At 41.0% G+C, this 17,373-nt stretch overlaps 1 protein-coding gene across 1 annotated transcript in view; it reads left to right on the top strand.

Annotated features, from left to right (window-relative positions):
• KAT6B (lysine acetyltransferase 6B) overlaps window positions 1-17,158 on the top strand; it is a 304,625-nt gene extending 287,467 nt beyond the window's left edge. Inside the window, exons 12-16 of the mRNA XM_007940590.2 lie at window positions 6,242-6,473; window positions 7,005-7,164; window positions 7,754-8,089; window positions 11,587-11,878; window positions 14,634-17,158. Of these exons, the coding sequence (XP_007938781.1) occupies window positions 6,242-6,473; window positions 7,005-7,164; window positions 7,754-8,089; window positions 11,587-11,878; window positions 14,634-17,158 (3,545 nt within the window). The remainder of the gene's footprint in view (window positions 1-6,241; window positions 6,474-7,004; window positions 7,165-7,753; window positions 8,090-11,586; window positions 11,879-14,633) is intronic.
• The last annotated feature ends 215 nt before the right edge of the window (window positions 17,159-17,373 follow it).

Raw genomic sequence — 17,373 nt, 5'->3', positions numbered from 1 at the left:
ACTGATTTAATATGTAAACTCTTGTTATTCAAGTGTGATCATAGTGTGGGAACTTTTTACAAATGCAGACTCTGAAGCCCAGCCTCATGTTTCAGTACAATCAGAATCCATATTGCAACAAGAGGTGACTTGTTTGAACCATGAAGGTTGAGAAGCACAAACCAAACTAAACCCACTGCCATTGAGTCAGTTTGACTCATCGCAACCCTATAGGACAGGGTAGAACTTCCCCATAGAGTTTCCAGGGCTAGAAGTAGGCTGTATCATCTTTCTCCTACAGAGTAGCTGGTGGGTTTGAACTGCTGACCATTTGGTTAGCAGCCCAGTGCTCTATTTAACCAGTGTACCGTGAGAGCTCCTTTGAGAAGCACAGGCATAGAACATAAGGTCAGGATCACTGATAATGCAATGATCTTTAGTTCCACTGGTCTGGAGGGACTTTGGAGATGTAGCTGACCCTGTCCCCAGTTTCCTACTATTAAGGAGCTGGGTTAGCTCATTGCCTGTTCAGTGGCTCTTCCTACCACACAGGGATGTTTTTACTTTCAAATCGCAACCAGTGGCTCTACAGCAGCTTTTGTAGCAGTGGTCCTCAAACCTGAGAGTGCATCAGAGTCACCTGGAGGACTAAACCCCATTCCCAAAGTTTCTGATTCAGTAGGTCTGATTCAATTGTAAAATTCAGGATTTTTAACAAGCTCCAGATGATGCTGATGCTACCTACCACTGTGGGACCACACTTTTGAGAACCACTGGCCTGGGAAGTAGACCAAGATCTTGAAAAGTTGAGCAATATTTATTTGTTATGTAATTATTTCTGCTCAGTAAAGTTACAGGGTCAGCTAAAAGGAAGAACACTCAGTGAGATAGATTGACACAGTGCTGCAACAGTGGGCTTAAACATGACAACAATTGTGAAGATGGCACAGGGACCAGGCAACGTTTTGTTCCGTTACACTGCTGACTCAACAGCACCTAATAACAACAACATAATTACTTTAGGCCCATAGGACTATAACCAACAAAACCAAACTCACTGCTGTCAAGTCGGATCTGACTCATAGCGATCCCTCCTTGGGTTTCCAAGGCGGTATCTTTATAGAAGTAGATTGACCAACCTTCTTTCCAAGGAGTGGCTGGTGAGTTTGAACTGCCAGCCTTCTGGTTAGCAGTCAAGTGCCTTAGGCACTATGCCACCAGAGCACCTCATAGGACTATAGGCACTGTATTAGTTGCCATCGAGTCGATTCTGGCTCATGGGGACCCCATGCATGCAGAGTCGAACTGCTCCATAGGATTTTCAAGGCTATGACCTTTCAGAAGCAGATTGCCAGGTCTGTCTTCTGAGGCACCTCTGGGTGGCTTTGAACCACCAACCTCTTAAGCTAGTAGTCAAGCACTTAACTGCACCATCCAGGGACGCCTAGGACTATAGCACAGATTCCTTAAATTTCCACATTTTCAAAACTATCTCTTAAAACATAAACTATCTGAAAAATTCAAACTTTCCATTTTTGCTAAGGCACCATCTTTATCTCCATAATGGAAAGCAGTAAGGTTTCAGGTAAGTCACAGGTCATTAAGAACACTCTTATTCTCTTAAGAGAATGTGTAATCTGAGGCTCAGCTTCCTATTGTGGTAATTGCAAAGTAACTAGTAATGTTAAACAAGGAGACATACATAGCCTGTCATATCCATTTGTCACTATTTAAACTGATACCATGCTGTTCATCCACTTGATCATATTGCTGCTTAACCCTAGACACCAGTAACAGATGAGCATAAGCATAGACCAGTGCATCTCTGTCTCCAAATCACAAGATAATGTAATTAAGAGTGGTCCGATTTCCTCTGTTTAAGAGCTGCCATAAATCCCTTGCCTGGTATCAGTTCCCAGGCTTGCAAACCCAGTGCTGCCTACTGTTATGGGCCTTTCAGCTATGTTTGTTGAGCTCAACAGGTGTCTGATGAAAGGTGTGTAATCCTTGAAGATTATCTTCCCCTAAAAGCAGCCAGTGACCCCAAGCTCACATAATGCAGACAGATGAGAGTTGGATATAGCCTGTCAGAGTTTATACTTTTGTGTTTGAGGAAATGGTTTGGTTCCAGGTGGTAGGAGATGGAGGTGTGCAAGGGTGGAAAGTGGCTGCCTTTAAGGAGATACATGCTTAGCCGCATATATGCCCTTGCCTAAGAACGTTATGCCACTTCTGCTTCAGTCTCCAATCTTGAAATATCATTCATTTAAAAGGAAGGATTTTTCATATTTAACAAGAGTTAACCTTGCAGTTATGCTCTGGTAGGGTAGTGCCTAAGGCACTTGACTGCTAACCAGAGGCTGGTAGTTCAAACCCACCAGCTACTCCTCGGAAGGAAGGTTGGGCAATCTACTTCCGTAGTGATACTGCCTCAGAAACCCAAGGAGGGGTCGCTATGAGTCGGGTCCGACTCAACGGCACATAGTAACAACAATCATATAATAATAATAACCTTGCAGTTATTATGTTGGGAGTTAAATTAATTTTGGAATTTGGGTCTGCAAAAACAAATCTTGACCTTGTTCTAGATGCTTCCTTATTCTAATGGATCTGTCTGCATGAAGGCAACACTACCACTTTTTTCTCCCCCAGGGCAAAGACGTAGGGAATCAAGACTAGTTAATAGGACAATTGATTCTCTACTAACTACTGGTAAGCCAACCTTAATGGAAATAGGGTAAATTTGGGTCCCATACCCAAATACAATTATTTAAAATTGCTTACATTGCGTAGACAACACATTGTTCTTGTTTTTCCTTTAAGCAAACATCTTTATAACCTTTTGAATTAAAGTGTGTGGCCCATACACTGAAACTCAGACCTCACCTTCCACTGGGTAAGTCATTCCACTGCAGCTAAAAATGAAGCCAGGTTTCGCTAGTATCAGATAGTTGATTTGGGTGAGAGGTTTATGGACTAGTCAATTTTCAATTATAAGTCTCCTGATCATGGGGTAAGTGCTGTTCACCAGCACCTCTCGCTCCACAATTTAAAGGGAATACTTTTCATCAGCAATTAACTATACTGCAACTACTGGGATTTGTCCTCCAAACATCACTTTGTTTTTGGTCTGAAACAGCCAAGTTTCCCCACGGATAGATAGTTCAGGTTTTCTAATTGAAAGTATCCTGAGTTAAGAAGAAGTATTAGAGCACTATGGGAATCTATTCACCAGGGGTGTATTGTACTTGTTTCAGATGCTTCAGGATAATACACCGGCTTCCAAGATAAGTGCTTTTTATTTCCCTGCATCTTAGATCAATTATTTGGAATCTTTTTGGTAAGTTAATTTAAGAGCTGTAACTTAACCACATCTCTGTAATTAATTACTCAGTAAATATAATGTTCTTACCAAAAATTATTCTGCAATCTGCTATAAAGCAATTAAGATTTGAGGAGCCTGGAAAAAATAGAAAGAAACAAAAAGTGACAAGAAATTATGAGGGCAAGTGCCTACTGCAGACAGAATTTAAATAATAGATTGCATCCACCTAGTACATACCTGGAGTAGATGTGACACACATTGTTTTCTGAGCTGTATGTTTCAACAGGATTAGAAGTTTACCCTTGGTCATTTTGATTGTTGAAATAGATTCCATCAAAAATTTTTCCTCCAGAAGACTGTGTGGCCTGACAAATGGCTCTTGGCCCAAGTGTGAGTTTCTTGCTGGTCTCATTAGTCAGATAGAAGAAGAGATGAACAGCAGGTAACACAGTGACACCTCCAGACAGTGGCATTTTGAGATCTGTGATGTTGGTGCTTGTCATCCCTGAAAACCTGCTTGGTGTTTTCTGGTTGGAGTTTTGCTTTGCAGTTTTTTCTCCCCATACCCAGGAAAGTATTGCTTCTGGTTTGTTGGCATCCTCCACTATACCTTCACTTCCATAGTCTGAGGGTGTTTGCATTGAGAGACAGATGGGCTCAGTATGCCCACACACTTCAGGGCTCATTGCCCTGCTGCTACCTCCCTCTCCCCTCAGGTCCCAGGACTCTTCCATGTCAGTGTCAGTCTGAGGAAACCTCCCAGGAGATAGTTACCTACCATAGTATGGGTAGCAAATGCTGAAAGGCCTGTGCCTGAGTGCTCTCCACAGATACTAACCAAAGTGGCCTAACTCATTTAGGCTCAGGCCCTGATATGATGTATCTGTATTTTGTCAGGGTGTGCAAACCTGAACAGCTGTGTAAAATACGCTTTTTCAGGATTCTGGCTATTGCCTTATAGCCCAGAGCAGAAACTGTGGGAAGGGAAGGCAGAACAAAGAAATCTGTGTGTGTTCTTGGTAAGGTAGCCTATCACATGGGGGACATAAAGTAGGGAGGACATGTACCACCTTCTGACCACTTGAGTTGTACAGAAATTCTCCTGTTAGGCTAAGAGGGAGACTTCCTTTCCCCATCTGTGGGGCTCAGATAAGAACCACTGGGGGCCTGGGGAATTTCACAGTCACTGCAGGGTGCTTTTAATTGAGGGATCTCATGGACAAAAGGGGGCAGTTCCATATCCACCGTTCTATGGTTCTTTCCCCCCAGGAGTGCAGAGCTGGGACCTCCAGCCAACTGAGTAAATATCTCAGCATGTGCCAAGCACTTAGGAGGCAGATGACATGCGCCAATTTTCTGTGTTCTGAGGTTTGGGCACCCTTCGTATTTTGGCAACAGAGAGCTAGTCTCCATATTGACAGGGCTTGATATGGGCTGGATTCAGCACAGTGGCCGTCAGTGTTAGCACTGCTATCGAAAGCTTCTGTGTACAGCCAAATGACATGTCGACAGTGGTTTGACTGTAAAATTATGTGGTGCTTGTTTGCATGCAAATACTTTGCACTTAAACATGAGTTAAGGAGACAAATATGTCAAAAGACTTTAGCAAAACCTTAAAGTAAAATTTATGCCTATTCTTTATAATGGCATTCATAGTGAAATCCTTAAAATGCAAAATGCTATAGTTATACCATTCTGTGATTCAGGTTAGATTTCTTACTCTGTATTTCTACATTATTTGCAGTGATTTTGAGAGGTACGAAAATGCATGGAAAGCATTTGATTTCTCCTTGTAACAAAAAATCCAAAACTGAGAAAATTCTTGAGAATGCAGCCATTTTGGAAATGTAGATAAAGAAGAAAAATGCTGAAGATTTGGGTGGTTTACAAAGCAGCATGATTTTGTAATTGCTGCCACCTACTGTATGTGGTTGATTTCTTAAATTTGTTTAAATTTAAGAAGTTCATGAAGACTGTTGAAATAGATAATTAGTGCAAGGTAGACATCATTAGTTTATAACATTTCTTCTCTACTCCATAAGTGGCTCTTAATTACTGAGACAGCCGCCAGCTTTCATTCATTATCTTCAAGTGGATTTAAAGTTTTTCTCATTTTAAACTTCCTCTGCCAAGGAACCTTCACGGTAATGCTGTAGGATGCACATTCAGAAGCTTAGCATGCTCAGGGGTTTTCTGAGTGCTGTATACATGAAACAGTTCGTTTTAAGAAGGCCTTTTTTTTTTCCTTTTGCTATTTGGTGTTTTGTTTTTAATTTGTAGGAGCAATGTTCTGGGGTTGGATTATAAATTAATTTCCATGAGAGAGGTGAAAATAGAGCTAGAGGAGCTGCTGTGAAATGCAGCAGTTGACTTAAAAGACATTCTTTTATTAGTCCTGAAACAAAGCTTCACATCAGCCTGCTAGTTAAATGTAACAAGCAATATAGAATCTGAGTCACCAGAGGCCCTTCTCTTTTTATTAAGACCCAGCTGTCAAAGGGTCATTAGGTCCTTCCTGTGTAAAACAACTTGCCCATTAATGTTTGGGGTGGTCCCTCAATAGGATTTCTGACTGAGTGCCTGACATTTAGTTTCTGAAACAGTCTAAAGCTGGTGGAAGTCTTGGATGTTCAGACTTATCAGAAGCAGTGTCTCTAACCTTTAGCTTTTAGTCTCTTTTAAATATGCCATAATGTACTTTTGCAATGCTGATGCTAGATGCATGAATTGACTTAACAGTACCAGTCTAAAAGATTTAGAAGCATAAACTTCATGGAGATCAAATCACTAAGACTGGGAAGAGACTATATGCATAAAATTAATGCACTTCCCTGATATTTTGTTTTTACCTTGTTGCTACTTATGTTCTAGTGGTCCCTGTTCCAAGTTCTCGAGATACCACAGTGAGGTAGACTTTTGCTTTTTGTTCTGCCCTAGGCTATTTGCTTTCTAGAAGGGAAGGCCAAGCAGGATCTCCTGAAAAGCCGCTTTCTGATCTGGGCCGTCTCTCCTACCTGGCCTATTGGAAGAGTGTCATCTTAGAATATCTCTACCACCACCACGAGAGGCACATCAGCATCAAGGCAATAAGCAGAGCTACTGGCATGTGCCCGCACGACATCGCTACCACTCTGCAGCACCTCCACATGATTGACAAGCGAGATGGCAGGTGAGTCCTGGGGCCTGGAAGACAGCACGGCTCACACCAAAACGGGCCTCTGGAGGCTAGATGGAGTCATTCCAGTTAAAGATGAAACTGGTTGCCATTGAGTCAGTTTCGATGCATGGCAACCCATGTGTGTCAGAGTAGAAGAGTACTCCATAGTTTTGAGTGGCTGATTTCCACCACCACCACCACCACCACCACCCCCACACCCCCACCCCTGAAAGTAGGTTGCCTCTAGGTGGACTTGAACCTCCAATCTTTTGGTAGCGGCTCAGCTGTTAACCATTTGCACCACCTAGGGATTCCAGTTAAAGAGAAGTAGTTCTCTGATGATATTTAAATCTTTTTCTTAAAAAGAGAACACACAATGACACATTTTTTGCTAGCTGAACATCAGTTTGCTCTACCTTTTCATTGCTTCATTTTCTTATTTTTCCTAAGGTAGGTAATAGTAGTGTTATCATATATCAGTATGTGAAGGTGAAATAAAATTTCAGCTTTGATTGCACTTTGTTTTGCCTCATCATATTACAGATTTGTCATCATTAGAAGGGAAAAGTTGATATTGAGCCACATGGAAAAGCTGAAAACCTGTTCCCGGGCCAATGAACTTGATCCAGAGAGTCTGAGATGGACCCCAATTTTAATTTCTAATGCTGCAGTTTCTGAAGAAGAGAGAGAAGCTGAAAAAGAGGTAATGATTGCCTTCATCAGCCTACGTTGTGCGACTTCAATCTTGTAGCATTCTTAAGCTAAGAAAGTCATTAACATCATTGTCAAAAGCTTGGTTATGTAGAAAAGAGCTTGTGAAATGATATGGCACTAATTTATCCTAACTGAGGTTGCATGGTAAGATAATGTTATTGAATTGAGTATGAGAAATGAAACATTTATCATTGATCACAAAACAGCATTTTTCACTACTGACAGCATGTAATCAGATCAAATTTGGTGCTGAGCTCCAAGGCTGCAGTGTCAATCGATTCTTTGTGTTTATGAACTTGCTTAAAGTGCTCCATGCCAGTGAGCATGTAATGTAGTGATAAAGGACTCAAATCAATTCGCTGCATCGTTAATAGTGCTAAATATCCCATGAAACCCAATCTTCTTTGATTTGTTATCCTAACTGATGCAAAAGGGTCCTGGGATGATGCAGCTGGGATGGTCCTTGGCCAGCTGTCCTGATCAGAAACGACTTAGAGATCATTTGCCATTGATCCTTAGAGGCTCTGGCTGTGGTACTGCCCTCACTGGCCTACCGTTTTTACCCTTCCCCCACTTAGGCTGAGCGACTAATGGAACAAGCTAGCTGCTGGGAAAAGGAGGAGCAAGAAATGCTGTCATCTAGAGTTAACAGTAGGCAATCACCTGCAAAAGTACAATCGAAAAACAAATATTTACATTCCCTGGAGAGCCGGCCAGTGGCAGCGGATCGAGGACAGCTGATGGAGCTGTCTAAAGAGAGCAGTGAAGAAGAGGATGAGGAAGAAGATGAGGAAGAAGAGGAGGAAGAAGAGGAAGAAGAAGAAGAGGAGGAGGAGGAAGAGGAAGAAGAAGAAAATATTCAAAGCTCGCCTCCAAGACTGACTAAACCACAGTCAGTTGCCATAAAGAGAAAGGTATGTGTCTGTTGAGATTGTCAGTTTGTGAGTCAATTTTAATTGAATTTTAAATTTGTCACTGCAAACATTCTGTTAGGATTTGTTTCACTCTCTAGTCCTCAGATACAGTATATGTGTGTATTCAGTCCCACTGATCATGTATCATAATCGTTTATCTTCCAGTCATGATGATGTTTACTTTTTAAGGTTGGTTAATGCTGTGATGAGGAAATCAATGACAGGTCAGCTTCCTAATTTAGTAGTTACCGCCACCTGCTGGTTTGCAGTGAAGTAGTAGGGAGATCAGGTTATGGAAATATTAAGAGGTTTTGGAGATCATGTAAACTACCCTTCAGCAAATTTTGATGAAAACAGCAAGGCCTAAAGAGGCCAAGAGACTTGTCCGAGGTCAGACAGCTCATTAGAGATGGAGCTAGGACCAAGCCCAGTGTTCCTGGTGCAGTTTCTTGTTCTTACTCTTGACATTTGTTAGAAGGTATTTTAGGTCCTTGATTTGATGCTAATATTTTGATTTTGTGGCCAACTACACATTACTGAAATTTTTTGTTTGTTCTTTAAACTTTTTATTTTGATTTGGATGAAAGTTGACAGAGCAAATTTGTTTTCCATTCAACAACAGTTCATACATGTTTTGTGACAATTATTGCTATCCCTACAATGTAATAGCTGTCTTTCCACTTCCTCCCTGTGGTTACCTTTTCTCTGTGTCCTTCTTTCCCATGCATTCCTGCCCTCTGAGCTGTTTTCATATGCAAATGATGCCCTTCTGATCTCCTATGGTTGACTGTCCCCCTCTACCCAGGATATTCCAATTTTAATCTCTTTCTAAGTATTTGGCAGTGATAGCCAGGCACCATCTAGTTCTTTTGGTCTCAGGATCATGTAGGCTAAGGTTCCCGTGGTCCACTAGTTTGGACTGATTGTTTCCATGCATCTCTGATTTTCTTCATTTTTCCTTCCTCTGCATGAGGAAAGACCAATTGTTAGGCCTTAGATGGATGCTTGCAAGCTTTTAAGACCACAGTCGCTTCTCACCAAATAAGGATATGTTGTTGTTGTTATGTGCCTTCGAGTCGGACCTGACTCACAGCGACCCTTCCTTGGGTTTCCAAGGCAGTATCACTACGGAAGTAGATTACCCAACCTTCCTTCCGAGGAGTGGCTGGTGGGTTTGAACCTCCAGCCTTCTGGTTAGCAGTCAAGTGCCTTAGGCACTATGCTACTAGAGCTCCTAACATTAGGATATAGAACAATGTTTTTGTGTAGTATGTTAAGCCAATTGAGTTTGCTGTCCCCCATGACTATGTTCCCTAGCCCGTAGGCTCAGCGACTCACTCCCTCATGGTATTTAGTTGTGGCAAAGAAGTTATCATAACTTTGCCCCTTTTAGCTCTATTATATATAAGGATATTCTTATAGCACATATCAATATGTATGTAGAAATATCATCTGCCAAACCTATAGTCATGGGTATATTCCTGTTTGCCTATATAAACCTGGTTATCCTGCCTGTCTACCTATGTATCCACCTGTAGATTAATGCTTCTTATTACTGATAATGCAGTATTGTGTATGTAAAAGTATTTCCCTTCGTGTCTGTACCTCTTGTGCGCTTCTCTGTGTCTTCCTTTTCCTTGGTGTTACTGTGTTGGTACCCACTCTTGGTATATTGCCTTTCTCTTCAACCAAATCAATACTTGTCTCTTACCTAGCCAGCAGTTTTCCTTCCCCTCCCCTCCAATCCTTGGTAACCAACAAAGGTGTGTAAACCTTTCCTTGGCTCTCTATAATAGTGGATGCATACAATATTTGTCCTTCTATGATCGACTGACTTCACTCAGCATAATATTCTCCAAGTTCACCTACATTATAAGGTATTTTGCCAATTCTTCATGATCCTTAATGTTGCTTAGTATTCTGCTGTGTATGTACCATAGTTTGGTTATCCATTCAGCTCTTGATGGAAACTTAGGTTGTTTTCATCACATTACTGAATAATTTCTCATATCTTGTTAGCCTGGTGGTTTCTCCAGATATACCCCCCATCATCTCCAATGATATAAAGAAGGTAAAAAATTGATTTTGTCTTTATGTAATGGCTCAATCTGATAACTTTGATCATAATATCTATCTGTGATATAGAGAGAGGCAAGATATTATTAGTATAACCAAAACCAGTAGAGATAATGATAACTAAGTTAAAGGTTCTACCCCAAGGCCATTCTATGTGGTATCTGTTAAGGAATTTGCTATTTTAACTCCTGGCTCAGTCCTCTCTTCTCAGCCTGGCAGTCTTCTAGTCCAAGAGCAGCTGTGGGGACATAGTGGAAAAACACCAAAAAAAAGAATCATCTAAGGCATGATATGGACTGCCCTCATATAAATGGACTCAACCTTCAGAAAACCAGTTCTTTACGGTGTCTGCAGTTATGTTTGGGAAAACTTCAGTGGATTAGGGAGGGCAGGGAGGCAGAGGGATTTAATAACCATATTGTGTTAAATGATAGAATATGGTTATCAGGTTTATATGTATGCTTCAGTGAGCATTAAGAGAGTTAAAATTTTAAGACAATAATTCTTGGATATTTTACCTAGGGTTTGAATTTTAATCAAGCAATATTGAATCCTTCTTATATCTTCAACAATTTTGTGCTCACTATTGACAGATAATATTTTAGTAGCAATTCTACCCGTCATTCCCATATTTGAATTTAGTATCATTAAATAATTTTTGGTTGGGAAAAATATTTTGTAACTGCAATTAAGTGAGCCACTGGTGCCAACATTTAATGCAAATAGAGAAAACATTTTTTATATCTTATATAAATAAGACAGATCTTATGTATCTCTTAACTTTTTTTTAAGTACCTTCTATATTAAAGTATTTTGCAAAATTATCAGCTGCTCATATCACAGCATATATTGGGATACCTGACACCATCAACATTTTAAACAGTTGAGTAATCCTTTCTTTTTAAGTACCCTTTTCTCTCTTTCCTTTTTATAGATCATAAAGTCCTGTGAAATTGGGAACAAGTAGGTTACTGCTTTACAGATAGTACATGCTTCTCAAGTACCAAATGAGTGACCCAGTGGCTAGTTCATTATTGCAACATTCATAGGAACGCTGGTGTCCTCAATGACCTTTAATATCTATGATGTGCTGTAAGACCTCAGATACTGAAGCCAGCAAATGTCATTCAAAAAATAGAAAAGCAGAGGTTAGCTTTAAAAATCTACAGTTAAGCTGTTAGGATGTTACCTCTCAAAGCATCTGCTTGAGTAAACAACTGTTTTATTTGGAAATACTTTCCTGTGTAGTTGGAACCCAAGAGGGATGTTAAACATCAAATGGAAGGTTAAGTACAAAAGCATTACAAAAGTCTTTATGTGTAAGATTCCCAGACATGCATTCAGTACATGTTTGCTGCATAGCAACTCAACCACTTAATTTCTCATGAGCACTTATGTATTATGTTTGGAATTAATTTCAGAGGCCTTTTGTACTAAAGAAGAAAAGGGGTCGAAAACGCAGGAGGATCAACAGCAGTGTAACAACTGAGACCATTTCTGAGACAACAGAAGTATTGAATGAGCCTTTTGACAACTCAGATGAAGAGAGGCCAATGCCACAGCTGGAACCTACCTGTGAGATTGACATAGAAGAAGATGGCTTGAAGCCAGTCATGAGAAAAGCATTCGAACTTCAGCCTGGGATGAAAAGACAAACAGAGGAAGAGGAGGGAAAAGACAATCATTGTTTTAAGAATGCTGACCCTTGTAGAAGTAAGTGGAGGAATTTTAGAAATCTTACGCTTATGAGAGTCTGTATATGACTTGGTGCCAAAAAGCAGACTCCTGGAATTGTACCCAAAGGTATCTTTGGGGTTTTATTTGATCCATGTGAAATAAATGCTCATCTCTCCTTGCTCATTCCTAAAAGGTTCTATCCCTTCTTCCTGGAAATTGGATTTAAATTAAACAACTTCTAAGTCCAGAACATTCCTCTAGGTGTGTTAATCTTACTTTCCAGAAATTGATTTATCCCTGAAAACTTTGAAATCTGCCAGTAAGAAGGACACTGCATTTCCTTAATTCTAATATGTCCTTTTTTTCACATTTAGTATTTCTGAAATCAGAGTACATATTTTATCAATGTGAGCATTAAATACAATGGTTTCTTCTGTCCTAGAAAACAGACACTAGTAAGCTGATGGTGTGTTTTATAATCAGTATTGTCTTGTTGTTGCTATGTGCTGTCGAGTTGGCCCCAACTCATAGTGTGACCCCTCCTTGGGTTTCCGAGGCAGTATCACTACAGAAGTAGATTGCCCCATCTTCCTTCCGAGGAGTGCCTGGTGGGTTTGAACCACCAGCCTTCTGGTTAGCAGTCAAGTGCCTTAGGCACTGTGCTACCAGAGCTCCTCAAGATTGTCTTAGGTATATTACTATCTAGAATCATTAAAACTTAGCCATATCTTCTGTATTAGCTCTGAGAGTATAGGATTTTGAAAGAAATCAGGAGATTGTCCTTCCATTTAAATCATTGTTTTACAGTTTGCTCTTGACAAGGATACACTGACCCTATCATCTAAAAAAACAGTAAGCGTTGTGAATTGTATTTGGTGTCCTGTATGAAAGCAGCCACCCCTTGTCTGTCAAGTTGGGAACTTGGGCTCCCAGCTGAATAACAAGGATTTGTAGGAGGATCTCTGCCCACTCTACAACTAAAATGACTTCATTCAAAAATGTATTTTATTCCAAGTCATCGTATAACCACAAGTATCACTCTAGCTTTTAAAAAGCTACAATTCCAAGAACATAATCAAGAAAGCATCTTTTTTACTTTCTTAATTAATAGGAATACTGTTCCCCACATACAGTGTTTGGCTAAGAGAATCATATCTTACCCTGGGTACAGAGAGATCAAACCTTATTCTTTAGTTTCTTTAAACAAACAAATGTACAAACAACAACGAGAAACTGCAGAGAGGTCATCTGTGTGTGTGTGTCTGTGTCTGTGTGTGTGTGTAAATTGAGCCATATTTCCCCTTCTTGGCTGTCTTCTCAAGAGCCTATCAGTGATCCTTGCAGCCTTCATTTCCTACTTTGTGCCATTTGCTTTTAAAAATTCTAAGTGGCTTTCAGGATCTTTTCCTTAAAAATGATATTCAGAAAACTCATCTTCTGATTTAGGGAGGAGGTGTTCCTACAAAGGCTGGTAGGTCCAGTAGCATCTGTAATAAAATGGGGCACTGGCCATGGTTATTGCCTTTCTGTATGAATAGAAATGAAAAAGTGTGAAAATCTTGGGGATGACCGTTACTAGGCTATTATTGTTGGCACTTCTGGAGGAATCATTCTACATTGCATATATTCATTCTTTCAGCTACCCATTTTGAATGTATTATTCGAAGGTAAGTTTATGTGTAATCCTTTTATCATGTAAATGAGCTAAGAACTTAACCTGCTATGTATGTACTGATGGATTGGAAATCACTCCATTCTGGCAAAAGGGATAGCTCTTCCTCATTGACTATTAGATCTTATTTATGTTCTCTGAAATAGGGCTTTGAATAAGACTGTTGCTCCTTGTAAAGCTTTTCCTTTAGAGTGACTCCTCCAAGAAATTCATGTGGTCTTTCATTTTTAGAGATTTTAAGACTTGGGTGTTTTATGTGTGTATTTATTTATTTTATATATTTATATATATTTCCATATTTGTTTACATTTATATCAGTATGTACAGTATAAATAAGGCTAGCAGAACTGAAAAGAACTTTACATTTGAGCAGCAAACTGCTACAGATAGCACTATGGACAGAATTAGTAATAAGAATAGCTGTATTTTTAAAAGTTTGGTAATTACACTAAATACCTTGCAGTGAAAAAGATAATCCTATAGTAGATTACAGATGCATTTGTGTATCAGGTATAAATTATTTTATACTAATTTGTGTCTGGTATTAGTTTTTATTATTAGTTTGTTCCACAGATTTTTTTTTAATGCTGGAGAGAGCATTTAAATTGAAGTAAATAATGTCACCTGCTATCATTTAAACTCCGTAAATGTCCACAAGCAGAAATGTACTTTCTCAGGGTAAAAGCACAAGTCAGGTTTTTAGTCACTTCTCCAACAGAGTGGTGATTAGGATGTGAACTGTTGCTTGTTTTCCCTAATTTGTAAATGTTCAAATTGATTTTTCTACATTGTGGAACTCCAGGCTTTTACATCAGAACAACGTCTGTTTGTTAAACTCTTAAGTTTACTATAGTTGCCTATATCCTGTGCTCTCAATAAAAAGCACAGCTTTCTATTCAGGGGTGTGTGTGTGTAATATTGTTTTCCCAGGCTAGGTTATACTTTGTTTATACCACAATATTATTCTGCATTAATCTTGGTTATGTATTTACTACCAACTCTTAAAATGTTAAATTGAAGGCTTGATTAATTTAGAGGAATAAATTCAAGTTGTTCATGGTTATGCTTTCTAAGACTTTTTTCTTTCTTTCTCCCCATCTTCTCTGTCTCCTTACTAAGACAATATAGATGATGATGCAGATAACTTGAAAGAAGGCAGTAAAGACAATCTTGAATCTCTAAAGTGCAAACAAGTGTGGCCAAAAGGAACAAAGCGTGGTCTGTCTAAGTGGAGGCAAAACAAAGAGAGGAAAACTGGATTTAAACTGAACTTGTACACCCCGCCAGAAACACCCATGGAACCCGATGACCAGGTCACAGTGGAAGAACAGAAGGAGACTTTAGAAGACAAAACCAGCCCCACCCCCATCGGGATTGAGGAGGAGGCCAAGGAAACTATGGAACCCCTGCTGCCTCAGGATGAAAACAGGGAAGAAACATGTGCCCCTATAAGTCCAAATAAATCACCAGGTGAAAAACCAGAAGATGATCTAACCAAACCTGAGGAAGAAGAGGAGGAGGATGAGGAAGAAGAGGAAGAAGAAGAAGAAAGGAATGTAGAAAAAGACCCAGACAGTGCTAAAAATGAGGACAAAGAGGAACCAGAAATATCCATGGAAAAAGAGGATCCTGTGCATTTGGATGATCATGAAGAGGAGGAGGAAGAGGATGAAGAGCCATCTCACAATGAGGACCATGATGCAGATGATGAAGATGACAGTCACATGGAGTCTGCTGAAGCAGAGAAGGAAGAATTCCCAAGAGAAACCTTCAAGGAAGTACTGGAGAACCAGGAGGCTTTTTTAGACCTTAGTGTTCAGCCTAGTCATTCAAATCCAGAGGTTTTAATGGACTGTGGTGTTGACCTTGCAGCCTCATGTAACAGTGAACCGAAGGAGCTTGCTGGGGACACTGAAACTGCACCTGAATCTGATGAGGAGCCCCCAGAAGAACAGGCCCAGAAGCAGGACCAACAGGACAGTGAAGAAGTAGGTTCTGAGTTCAAAGGAGGAAATACAGCAACCATGGAAATTGACTCTGAGACTGTCCAGGCAGTTCAGTCTTTGACCCAGGAGAACAGTGAACAGGATGACACCTTTCAGGATTGTGCTGAGACTCAAGAGGCTTGTAGAAGCCTACAGAGCTACACCCACGCAGACCAAAGTCCACAGATCGCCACCGCTCTGGATGATTGCCAGCAGTCAGACCACAGTAGCCCAGTTTCATCCGTCCATTCCCATCCTGGCCAGTCGGTACGTTCTGTAAACAGCCCAAGTGTCCCTGCCCTAGAAAACAGCTATGCCCAAATCAGCCCAGATCAAAGTGCCATCTCCGTGCCGTCTTTGCAGAACATGGAAACCAGCCCAATGATGGATGTTCCATCTGTTTCAGATCATTCGCAGCAAGTTGTAGACAGTGGCTTTAGTGACCTGGGCAGTATCGAGAGCACAACTGAGAACTATGAAAACCCAAGCAGCTATGATTCTACTATGGGTGGCAGCATTTGTGGAAATGGCTCTTCACAGAACAGCTGCTCCTATAGCAACCTCACCTCTAGCAATCTGACACAGAGCAGCTGTGCTGTCACCCAGCAGATGTCCAACATCAGTGGGAGCTGCAGCATGCTACAGCAAACCAGCATCAGTTCTCCCCCGACCTGCGGCGTCAAGTCTCCTCAGGGCTGTGTGGTGGAGAGGCCTCCAAGCAGCAGCCAGCAGCTGGCTCAGTGCAGCATGGCTGCTAACTTCACCCCACCCATGCAGCTGGCTGAGATCCCCGAGACGGGCAATGCCAACATTGGCTTATATGAACGGATGGGTCAAAGTGATTTTGGGGCTGGACATTATCCACAGCCATCAGCCACCTTCAGCCTTGCCAAACTACAGCAGTTAACTAATACACTTATTGATCATTCATTGCCTTACAGCCATTCCGCTGCTGTAACTTCCTATGCAAACAGTGCCTCTTTGTCCACACCATTAAGTAACACAGGGCTTGTTCAGCTTTCTCAGTCTCCACACTCTGTCCCTGGGGGACCCCAAGCACAAGCTACCATGACCCCACCCCCCAATCTGACTCCTCCTCCAATGAATCTGCCACCGCCTCTTTTGCAACGGAACATGGCTGCATCAAATATTGGCATCTCCCACAGCCAAAGACTGCAAACTCAGATTGCCAGCAAGGGGCACGTCTCCATGAGAACCAAATCGGCATCTCTTTCACCAGCTGCTGCCACCCATCAGTCACAAATCTATGGGCGCTCCCAGACTGTAGCCATGCAGGGTCCTGCACGGACTTTAACAATGCAAAGAGGCATGAACATGAGTGTGAACCTGATGCCCGCCCCAGCCTACAATGTCAACTCTGTGAACATGAACATGAACACTCTCAATGCCATGAATGGATACAGCATGTCCCAGCCAATGATGAACAGTGGCTACCACAGCAACCATGGCTACATGAATCAAACACCCCAATACCCTATGCAGATGCAGATGGGCATGATGGGAACCCAGCCATATGCCCAGCAGCCAATGCAGACCCCACCCCATGGTAACATGATGTACACGGCCCCTGGTCACCATGGCTACATGAACACAGGCATGTCCAAACAATCTCTCAATGGGTCCTACATGAGAAGGTAGGCAACATGGGCAGTCACAGAACCCCATGGGCTCACTATCGGATTGATCTGCACAAATACCTTTGAAGAGTACGATTTCAAAACCAGCAATTGGTGTGAATGCAAAAACTTTTGTTGGCACCATTTATTTAAAAAAAAAAAAAAAAGCTGTATGCAGCAGAAAGCCTTATACAAGTTGTTTTTCTTTTTTTCCTTTTTCTTTTTTGGTATCTTTGT

The sequence above is a fragment of the Orycteropus afer genome, unplaced genomic scaffold (assembly GCF_000298275.1).
Source record: "Orycteropus afer afer isolate SDZICR_OR568_19922 unplaced genomic scaffold, OryAfe1.0 scaffold00070, whole genome shotgun sequence".
Classification (NCBI taxonomy): domain Eukaryota; kingdom Metazoa; phylum Chordata; class Mammalia; order Tubulidentata; family Orycteropodidae; genus Orycteropus; species Orycteropus afer.
The sequence above is the reverse complement of the archived record's forward strand: the minus strand, read 5'-3'. Positions and strand labels throughout refer to the sequence as shown.